General features: G+C 37.4%; 1 protein-coding gene across 4 annotated transcripts in view; it reads left to right on the plus strand.

The window, feature by feature from the left end:
* LOC106459592 (serine/threonine-protein kinase 10-like) overlaps positions 1 to 12,009 on the plus strand; it is a 99,736-nt gene that overhangs the window by 65,815 nt on the left and 21,912 nt on the right. For all 4 annotated transcript variants that reach the window (XM_022386102.1, XM_013919222.2, XM_022386103.1 and 1 more), the window contains one exon: positions 5,373 to 6,255. In XM_022386102.1, coding sequence (XP_022241810.1) covers positions 5,373 to 6,255 — 883 coding nt within the window. The remainder of the gene's footprint in view (positions 1 to 5,372; positions 6,256 to 12,009) is intronic.

Raw genomic sequence — 12,009 nt, forward strand, 5'->3', positions numbered from 1 at the left:
AGATTTTTGAGATGAGGAAAAGTATTTTTAATCTTAACATGAAAATTATTTTGTACACAGACTATTCAAAACAAATACTCAATATATTCATGGACAAATCTTTATTTTATTTCATTAAAAATACTTCTATAAAAAATATGACTTTCTGTACGTGAAAGACAATATTAACTGAAAGACTACCTAATTTTGTGAAGATACACACACTATATTGAAAGTTAGAAGTATTAAATCTATAAAGACTTTAAACCAGTGGTTTACAAACTGTGTGTCATGGCAAATTGCTAGGAGTGTTACAAGAGTTTTCACAAATGAAGAATAATTAAGTACATAAAATCAACTCTACAACATTATAAGTAGCATGTGGCAACAGGGGTGTTATGCAAATCAAGGTAAATGGGTTAAGGTATCATCAGTGAAAACAGTTTGGACACCATTGACCTAAACCTTTCAATCTCTCAGGATTTCATTCTCTTCTTTTCATTATTTTATGCCTGTGTTCTTTATTATTTTTTGTTTTCTCACTTTATTACCACATATCTTGAGATTTATCTTGTCTTTTCTCCCTGCTTGTTACAAGGATTTATACTATTTCTTTTCTCTAAAAGCTTCTTTCTCACACCCAAATGCCTATTTTCCCCACAGATTCATGACTCATTTTTTCCTGATTTATAGACTTTCTTCCTGTCCTTTTCTTCATTCCCTGTCAATGGTATCTTTATGGCCAGCTTGGTGATTGAGCCCCTTACCTTCTATTTTTACTTTCTAGTTGGTCATTTTTGCTTTTTTTCCTCTTTTTCTCTTTGCAATTCTGTATTCCCTCTCCTAACTCTGCCTTTTATCTGAGGCATGTCTTCATGCTCCTTATGGCTTATATATATATATTTGTTTTCTTTGTTTAGCCTGTTTCACTTCTTCTGTTCTATCCCTGCTGGCAGGACTTGTTGGGTCAGGTTACTTTTCTCTTTGCCGTACTGCTTTCTTCTTCTTGTGTACTTCATATTTGTCTGGCTCTCTTTCTTTGCCCAAATGTCTTTTCCCTTGGTGACCTGGTCTGATGTTATATAACTTCTGTCCTTGTTATTTTCCCAGTTTTATTTTCCTCTTTCCCGACCTTGCCTTTTACTCTTATTCCTTGTCTAGATTTGTCCCCTTCTCACTTTCCTGTTGTGGATTTCAGGCTTTCTTCTTCTTTTTTTTTTTTTGTCTTCCCTCTTCCAGAAGTCTGGTTTGTCACTTTACTTGTCATTGACTCTCATATATGTGCAATTTTGTAGGAACCTATCTCTTCTGCTGCTGTTGGTCTTAATTTCTGCCAACAGACATTTTCCATTTCTCCACCTTTGTCTTTTTCTTTGCTCCTCTTCACACTTTCTTTTTTCATCCCTCATAACCCATCTATGGTCTTTTTCACCTAGTCAGCATTTAGTTATGGTCAATATGTTGGACACCTTCCTACATATCTCTTTCAGCCTGTCCTCTCTTTGTTTTCTATACATTATCCATCTTTTTTACATTTTCCTTTTGACTCAATATCAACCCCTCTTGTAATCCATGGCATCTGAGGGTCTTTACTTGCCACATTCATGGCCAAGGGCTGGTGTTCCTTTTCTCAGAGTATTTTCTTCTGGTAATCCATTCTCTATTATTTGCTTTTCTCCTTCCTCCTTTTCTTTCCTATGGCTACTTTTCTCATCCACACAGTGTTTGGTACTTTTGACATTTTCTTCTCTTGTCTCAACCAAGTTTAGTTTATCTTCCGTGCTTGTGAGTTATAACATGTCTGGCACCAGGTTTTTCACTTTTCATTTTCTTCCTGAGCAAGAGGTAATTTTGCATTTCAATACTCTGACTTTCCTACAACCCCTCATTTCTTTGGGGCATGCACTCATGTCTCCAGGTTATGGACATTATGGATCCATGGTTTTCCAGGGCTTTTGGGTGTTAGACATACACTTCTGAGCCCACCCACATCACTTTGGAGATCCATTGCTCTCTTTTTTGAGTATCTTCTCAAGGAATTGTCATTGTGACTGGACCATGTCCAGACTACTTCCTGCATTTCCTTACTGCTTCTCAAACTGGATCTTTCCCTTCTTCAATGCTTCTCACTTAGTTGAGGCACATTTCAGTTGAAGGCAGGACTTCTGACGTTTAGATGCTGGTTATGCTTTCACTCAATCTTAACGTGCTCAATCATCTCTTTATTTGTCGGCCATGATTCCATTCCTGCTTCTCTGGGTGGATCATTTGGGCCTGTTCCAGGGCTTTTGGGTGTTAGACATACACTTCTGAGCCCACCCACATCACTTTGATCTTATTGTCTGTCATTTGCCAAGAGCATACATTTTGGTTGTTCGCAACTCTCAGCCACTCAGCTTTCTACCAACTCAGTGGTCTTCCACTCCCAGATCCTTTGCGGGGTTTGTTCTTGGTTGGACATGACCTTCTTGGACACATTTGTCACTCTTCACAACTCTAGGCTTCCTCCCTTATAGTTCACTATTTGTCATCCTTTGGCTCTGGCTGTCGATTTTCCCAACAAGGCCTGGTCTCATCTTTTTCTATATGCCCATTCTTCTATTTGTCTCCTCCCTCTTGTCCTCATCTTTAAATATTACTTTCTTTCTTGGGTCCTATTCTTGGCACCTCTACCCAACTCAGCCTTGGTCTGCTTGACATTTGGACCCACCCACCCCTTCTACTTCCTTTTATCAATTTCTCTGTTAAATATACACGACTGTTTAAGTTAATGTGAGTGTTATGATTTAGATGGTTTAAATATAATGTGAGTGTTAAATTACTTTTAGAAGCAATAGTTTATCGCAGATTTCTTTATGTAACCATTTTCAAATTATAAGTTAAAGTTCAACTATTGTGAATTGGCAATTGTATTATTGCATCATGTTACTAAAACCTTCTAAATTTTTCTCGTTGTTTTGATTGAGAATTATTGCATCATAATATTTCGTAGTGTGTAAAATGTAGTTCGAGTTAGTTAAATAGATAGAGATAAATAATCTAGACTGCATGATTGTGAGTTTTGTGATAAAAAGCATATAGTGGCAATTTTTAAAGTGAAGTTATCACAGATTGTACTGTAACAAGAGAGTAGACAAGAAGAGTTTGTCTTTTAAATTGTGTTCGAAAGTGATTTAACCAGCCTGTGTGGAATTTGATGAAAAAGAGACAATTATTTAACCCTCTCACATGGTTTTTCTGACTTACATTTAAAATTTTATGAAATTCTTTTTTGTTTTTGTTATACCAATTAGTATAGCATAAATCATAGCTAATAATCCATATTTTAATAGTATATAAGTTTTATAATTTTATAAGGCAATACTTAAAAAAATCCTGAATTTCCCCTTGTGTGAGAAATGTGACATATTTTCTCAAGGCATCTTCCCTTTTCATTATTTTATTCACCACCTCTCCAATAAGTATGAAATTTAACGTAACTTACTCACTATAAAATCATAATTCCTCAGACAAACCATAATTTTTATAGCCTTCAATTTTGTTTGGTTACAGAGCCATTAAATAGAAAATCATACTCCTCTTGCCACACCTTCCTGTCACATCTTCTCCTTCAGGATTTGTAGAAGCTTAATTCTCACAGAAAAGATAACGACTAACTTGGATAAATTTGTAATGGCTCTTTTCACATAGTTAGAAAGCCAGAAAAATTGTGATAGTTAGAGGAAATTGTCTGCTTTTTGCATGTTATTATTCAATGTTCTTTGGTACATTATTTAATTAAATAAAATGTATTTAGTACATTACTACCATTAGTATAAAAAGTAGAGTTAAGTGTCATTGACAGTCAAGGATAAAAAAAAAGATAAGAAGACCCGGGTACGTACTTTATTTCTTGTTTTTTATGTTTATTTATTTATTATTATAAAAGTAACTGAAATGTAAAAATGGGGTTCTCTTTAGATTAGTTAAGGTTAGATTAGGTAAAATAAATAATAATAATATAATATAAATGTTCCTAACAATTGGTGTGGTGGACCATGGAGAACCCATACGAACTGGACTCATATTCTGAGGCAATATACAATTGAATACTAACATGGTGGGAAGTAGGGCAGTGGTGATGCTGTTAGTGTAATGGAGGTCACACCTCATATTCATAACACATGCCACTTTTGCCCCCCTCCTACAGCTTGAGTCTATTCAGTAGAGTTGAGGTGAGCAAACAATATGATAATACTTGCAGCAATTGTCTGTTCAGTTAAGTAGAGGTGAGTACATGATATATGAATAACTAAGGCATGAGTACTCTACCCTCTTCCTGCAGCCAGAATCCGTCTTGTACAGTTGAGGTGAGCACACAAGGTAGGGTCTGAATATGCCCCAACCACACTTACACATTTTAGCTGTTGGATGGTCATGTTCTTTTACTGCCTGTCCCTGCAACATATTGGGCTTATTTACCTCTTCCCCACTTTCTTTCCATGCAAAGAGTATACTTGAATGAGATGCTGTCTCTCACAAATGTGTTCCTATGGATTCCCTGCCATTGGGTGTTACACTCCAAGGGCTTCCTTTGATTGCTTTCTGAAGAGAGCTTCACTAGATAAAATTTGCACCGGCCCCTCCAACACTTCAGTGTGGAAGTATAGCTAAATCTGTGTGAGGAGGTAAGGTACCGTCTCAAAAATGAACATTTTTTTAACCTGGAGACGTATTTCCAATAGATACCTCCTCACCCATTCCCACCAATCCTCCCCATTTCTGATGCACATTCAATCCTTGGCACATCAAAGAAAGAAGGTTAAAGGAGTGCAAATGTATAGGGGGAGTTAGTGCGCATAGAAGTGTGTTGCCTTCCTAATGGTGGGAGGCTTTGTTGCATGGTTACATTATCATGCAGTAGCACAATTCATGTTAACTCATGTGAAATTAGGTAGGAGTTTCCTCAAAGCTAGTGGCATGCAAATCTCTTTGGCAGAAACACAAGGAAGGTAATTAAATCTGTGGATTGAGGTGAGTATCTATTGGAAATACATTTTCAGGTAAGGAAAATGCTACCTTTTAGTGAAGGATTAGTGTGATTACTGTAGTGTATTTGAGAGTATGTGCCTTGAGCATCTAGAAAACATGAATCAATATATTAGTTAAATCTGGTATCTAAGTGAGTAGTACCTTGAAGGGAAGCTTTGTGAAATATATAATTAACAAAATATTTCAAAAACATTTTAAAGTATCAAATGCTTAAAACTCTGAAATGCCAGAAAAAATAATAAATGTAAGTTCAGCTTAAGAAAGAAAATTTTTTTAAAATAAGTAACATATTTTTTTAATCTGTTATAAAAATCATCTGCATAAAATGAAAAAAAAATACATTGATACTGTAATAATGACAGAAAACATTGTCAGTCCTGGAAAGAAGTCAACCATGAAGTTACAATTTCATCTAGTCACAGTTTCTTGGAGGTAGGTGAAGAGATTGATCGCCAGTCAGCTAACAGCTCAGTTTCCTGTGATACAAGTCATGTCTCCATAGTTACAGTAGGAGACACTGAACAAGTGAAGGACTCATCTGTTGCACTTGAGGGGTCAACATTAGAATCTACAGATGTAGACGTTCTCGAGTTCAAAGCAGGAAAATGGGCAATTAGAGAAGAAGAACTATGGAATTCAGAGAAGACTAAAAAAAATGTACTTGTAATTAAACAAGAAGACTTGACATCTAAGGATATGACTGCTAAAAACAAAACTGAAGTAGTAGTAATAAATAGTATTAACAGTGAACATTTAGTGTCTGAGGGACAGATAGTAGAACCCAGTGAACTGAAACCTAATATTAGAATGGTAGAAACAGAGAGAGAGGACAGCAATGGAATGTTTGATGAAGGAAAAAGTGCTGATAAAGTTTCTATCAAGACTTCCATATCAAATGCTTCCTATGAAGACAAACCTAAAATTAAAGTAAACCTCAACTTAAAAAAAAGCTCTTCTTCACCACCATCATCTCCTGTTTTCCCTAGTTCATCAGAAATTAAACAAAAATTGCCAGCTAGTGCACCTAATACTGCACCTTCCACACCTGCAGAGAATGAAAGATTGATACGCCGATCTATATCTGCAACTACAAATAATACACTTTCTCATAAGAAGGAAGTATCAGACACAGAAAGTGTGTCTACTTTAGGCAGTACAGGAAGTCATGGAAGTGGAGACAGCAATGACAAAGAAAACCGGGAAAAGGAAGAAAACCAGACTGTGCTGAGGAAAAAGAAAGATCAAGTATGTAAAGAGTGATCTGTTTGACTCATTGTATCATTCTTTTTATTTATTTTTTAGTAGAGTTTAAATTAATTAAAGGATTATTTTGAAACTTAAGAAGTTCATAGAGGACCTTTAAAGGTCAGTCATAAAGTTGCAAATGTAAAAACAAAAATAAGTGCAAATAATTCCCTCATTATGTAACTGAAAGCAGCTGCATTGATTTTTTGCAATAATCTATTGTACTGACTTAGGAGAGTGTTTTTGAGTATAAACAATCTCAAGAGACATGCTAAACAAAACTAGTACATTGTATACCTATGTATAGAAGTGGAGCTCTTTGCCCAAAACTATCTATGAATCTTTAATACTTTATCATGTAGCATACTTTTGAAGTAATTTTTGACAGGTAATAAGTTTATATAAAAATGTCTGTATTTTCTATGTAAGTAAAAGAATAACGTGTGTCAAGTCATCAGTCTATGCATGTATGTGTGCTAGCTCACGTGAAAACCCAGTAATCCTGTAGGCTAGTTCTTCAGTAGTATTTTTATGTTTGTATGAGTGCAAAAGTGAACTATGTTTAATGTGCATTGTTCTATATATAAGGGCAAAATTAAGACGTTTATAACATTAACTTTAAAAACAATTACTTCAGTAACATAAACATGCAAGGAAATACATATATACCTTTCCATGGCTTATAAATAATGCAGTACAATTACATCTCAATACAAATTCAAACAGGTACCTAAAAATCAACAATTAGGCCTAAAGTTTAAGTTGCTTCGTATGAGAAGAACAAGTTTAACCACTAGGGGAATAAAATATTACACCATTTCTGTTATTGGTGGAAGTGGACCTGACTCTTTGTTAATACTTTAGGAGAGAGTAAAAAAAGAATTGATACTATTATTTAAGGGAAAAGATAAGAGAATAGCAACAATTGAAGGCAATTTAATTTTACACTTCTTGATACCATGATTTTTTAAACATTCACTGTTTTATAACATTGCTTTATTAAGTTTGGTCGAGAAAAAATGTTAAGATCTTAGTCAAAGATGGCGATTATCTTGAAAGGCAGGTTTGTGCAAAAAATTTTGTGTACAGAGACGTATTTCATTTATACTCATTCCATATTCTGCTTAGAAGGTTTTTGTTTCATTCATGTACAACTACATAATACCACAGCAGCATTATTTAAAGGATTTATCTATTTAAAACAAATATCCTTCTCATATATATGTATGTGAGTATATATGTGCTGCATATGTGGCTTTGGATTATGTGGTATGGAACTACTTTGTATCTGGGAAGTCAAGGACTATCTCATCTATGTCCATTTTTTTTCCTAAACAATGTTCAAATACAGTACGTTACCTCCTCTCACATAAATAGATATTCTCATTTAGTGCTGCCCTCTAAAGTTTTTGACTGATTCCATTGTGTGTCTTATGTAAGTCATCATGCGCCAACCCACCATCAATAATGGTGTGACATATTCTCATGACGCATGTGACTCCCTCTATTCAGTTCTGCTGAACTATCACTTCTCGTTTGGTAGTACTTTTGTATAGACATTTTTTCTTTTGGTGCTCTTCATGTGATTTGCATTCGTGACTTTAATCATGTAATTACCAAAGTGGGATTTCTTCATTAATTTTGTTTTTACCTAAAAAGAAGTATTTTACTTTAACTTCATTTCTGAGTTTTTATTTTGTTTCTCTCACTCTTGCGATTTTTTTACATCAAACACTTTAGTTTTATATATATATATATTCTGAGGTTCATGTTACCACTTTAAGTATAATATCTCCTACTAGCACTCTTTCTCAGGCTACAGGTGGGGGAGATCTGTTGCTGGATTTATCTGCAATTATCTACCATGAAATTGATTGTTATATGGGTCAACCTCCTTCTCCTGAACGTGTCCCACTTCCTCCTGAGCAAGCCAAACCTGTTCGGGCCGATGAAGATTTTGATGGTCTTTTTCCACCACCAGATTTTGCCATGTCTTCCTATGCCCCACCTGCAGAATCAGCTAGGCCTTATAAACATTATTTCTCAGGCATGTGATGTTTTATTCATTTACCCAATTTCCTATGATCCTTGTCCTTCTTTGTTGCACGATAGTTGTTCTTCTCCATATTTAGTTTTCCCACCCTCCCAGGATATTATGGTACATGCTGAGCAACTTGCTTCACAATTGGTTGAGGGTACCCGCATGCCTCATCCTCCACAGGCTCCGGATCAGTTTGCATTAGCTTACCATCAGGCTGACTGTCCGTTTCTTGACTCTTAACAGTTGGGGTTGATTTTACCTGTGTGGGGGGTGGTCCCTGATTTTCCTGTGCATTTAACTCCTGCCCAGTTTTTATGCCTTTGTCTTACCCTTACTTCCCTTCTACTGTATTTATCTACTATCCATATCCTTTCTAAGGTGATCCACCTGGACTCTGAGGGTTTTTTCAAGGGAAAGCCTCTCCTTTATTACTTCCACATTGGCTAGATTGTCATCTTCGGCTCTCACTTCACACGCATGGTTTCTCTCATGTTGGGATCTTCTGGGTCAAGATGTGGCCAGGTTTGTTTGCTGCCCCTTATCCTAGGGATTTATCTATGGCCCATTTCTTTGGCAGTGTGTTTTTGATCATGTACGTGAGACTTTGGAACCACGTGTGGAGTCTGTGCATTGACACTATACCCTTTCCTCTTTGGTAGCACGCTTGTTGTAGTCCGAGCCAAGACAAGCCCCATTCCTGTTTCCTGTCTTTGTCCTTCTCAGTCTTTACCTGTTCCTCCTTCCAGGGGTTGCTCATTTTGTTGTATTATTCAAAGTATATGGGCACATTGCCAACAGTACCAGTGACTACCAGTCTGAAAGAGCTCGATTGTACAAATTTGTTTCCCTTTGGCGATCTTTCACCACAGATTTTTTTTCGGATTTTATCAGAGGGACTTGTCCTACAATTTCTTTTCCCATGCTTCTTAATCATACCACCAGCCAGAAGCAGTACATGACCTTTTGTCTGAATGGGCCATCGAACCTGTTCATCATCTTTTTTCTAGATATTTATTCCAGGCTGTTTGTTGTACCAAGAAAATTGGAGACTGGCAGCCTGTAATAATTTGTCCTGCCTCAATCAATTTCTCAATCTGCCCTGTTTCACCATGGAGTCATTTCTCACCCACAAATGGGCTTTTTTTTTTTCAGGTTTATGGATGGTCAAGATGGATGTCACAAATGCTTATTTGCATATCCCAATATCTCGTCAGTCACGACCCTGTTTTTGGTTTGTTCACCACGAGGTGGTTTATCAGTTTCGCATGCAGCCCTTCAGACTTGCTTTGGTCCAGTATATTTTTTGTTGGGTGGTCAAATCATTCGCTTGTCACTTGCATGCTCTAGGGTTCTGCTTTCATCATTATATGCACGGATAGCTATTGTTAGCTCATTCCAAACGGGAGTCCACCCATCACAGTTAACATCTGTTCCTGGAGGTCGCTTGAGTGGGCTGGTTAATCAAGTTGGAGAAGTCATTCCTGCGACCTACCTAATATTTTGTCCATTTGAGTGTTTTTTCAACATCCATCTCAGTCAGGCCCAACCTTCTCCTCTTCGACTTCATTCGATGGGGCTTTCAGTTCTCCACTCTCTTATTGCTCCCTCTATTACAGCTCATGAGACTCTATCACTTTGGGGGAAATGGTCTTCTTTGACAGCCCTTATCCCCTTGGTCGGGCTCTTCATGACCAGTGGAATCTTGCAAGGGATCCTTTGATAGCTCTTATTACCCTTCCTCCTACCCTGATCAATGATCTGCATAAGTGGTTGGACAAGACTTGCACATCAGTGGATGTCCTTCTTCCTCCTCCTTGTCCAAATTTACACATTTTCACAGATGCATCCCTTCAGGGGTGTGGGTCGATCAACAGGAAGCTTCGGGTATTGGTCTGCGGTCAAGAGATATATCAACATTCTGAAACTTCTTTCTGTATATCGTGCTTTGGTTCATTTTCTCCACCAGGCCAGAAATCATCTGGTAATGATCCATTCAGACAATTCTACAGTGGTTGCTTAACTCGATCACCAGGGTGGCACCCATTCTTCATCCCTCTGTATTCATATGTTGGATCTTCTTTTTTGGACCCACTTGCTAGATACTCATATCATAGTGTGTCATATTCTGGGTACTTTCAGTCTTGTTGAGGATTGGCTTTCCCACCCAGACAAAGTCTATCTGATGGAGTGGTCTCTTGATCCTTTTGTTTTCCATGGCTTTGCCTTCAGTGGGGTACTCCTCACATTGATACTTTGTGACATTCCTCAACCACAAATTGCTTCTGTTTTGGTCTCCAGGCCCTCAGCCTAGTGCTCTGACTGCTGATGCTTTCAGCCAGGACTGGACAAACAAATACCTATATGTCTATCCTCCCAGTCAACTTCTTCATTGGATGATTTTAATCATCCATGCCACTTCATGTCAAGTTCTTCTGATTACTCCTTACTGGCTGGCTCAGCCATGTTTTTGCAGCTTCTTTAGCTCCAACTTACCCTTCTGTTACGTCTTCTCCTGACTCCATCCTTTCTTTGTCAACCTCAGTCAGTGGTGCTTCATCCAGCCATTCCTGTCCTCCATCTTCATGCTTGGTTTTTATCCAGTCTTTGGCAAGGAGTTCTGGGTTGTCCTAATGAGAAGCTTCTTTTCTGGCTCATTCCGTTTGCCCTTCCTCCATGGAAGTTTATCAACGTAAATGTAACATTTTCCACCATTAGATTCTGGATCATAGGTTTTCGCCTGCTTAACCCACTGTTCCTCATATTGTAGATTTCCTCAATTAGCTTTTCGATTGGGGGTCTGCTGTGTCCTCAATCTCCAGTTATCGGGCAGCTTCGTTCCACACCTTTCATTTTTCACAATACCATAGGGTGTTTACCTCTCCTACTCTTTCCTTCTGGATTTGTCATCCATTGTGGTGCACTGCCCTTACAGATTGAGATGTTAATGTGGTTCTTTTCTGCCTCACATTGCCTATGTTCAAAACACTCTCCTTGTGTCACCTTTCCCTTAAAACTTATTTCCTTCTCCTCTTAGCCTGTGGAGATTGAAGACCTGAGTTATTTACCACTGATGTTTCACATGTTCTTTATCATTCCATATAAATTTTCCTTTATCCAGATCATTCTTCTCCCCCCCAAAAAAACAAACTTTGATGGATTGTGAGGGAAAGTCCTCCTTTTTAAAGATTTCTTCCATTTCCTACCTTTATCCTTGACCTGATCCAGATAGATTTCCAGGCCCATTCATGCTTCTTTATCCCTTGGCAGCCGTCTTCTGTTCATAATCTTTCTCCTTCCACCCTCACCAATTAGACTCTGCTTTAAATCGATTGGCTTATTTCTCTTTATTGTCTTCCTCTTCTTCTTTTTTCTGGGTGTCTTCACAACAAATTAGACATCTTACCATTTTCACAGACATCTCATCTTCGTTATACCTTGGAGGAACTTCTTCCAGTGGGCATGTGTGTACTACCTCTAATACGTTCGTCTCTCACTATTTGCATAGGATCACGATTTTTTCCTCTTCAAACTGTCATCTTCCACCTGTAGCCATTCTTTAGACTTCATTGAGACTTAAGCTGAGTAAGTTATTTTTTATTATCTTTATTTCTTTTCAGGGGCCTTTTTCACTTGTTGTTATTACTCATTGTTTAGATCCTGCTCTGTGGTGACCAGATATTCTTTAATATATCAAATCAACACTGTAAAGCCAT

The sequence above is a fragment of the Limulus polyphemus genome, unplaced genomic scaffold (assembly GCF_000517525.1).
Source record: "Limulus polyphemus unplaced genomic scaffold, Limulus_polyphemus-2.1.2 Scaffold633, whole genome shotgun sequence".
NCBI classification, from domain to species: Eukaryota; Metazoa; Arthropoda; class Merostomata; order Xiphosura; family Limulidae; genus Limulus; species Limulus polyphemus.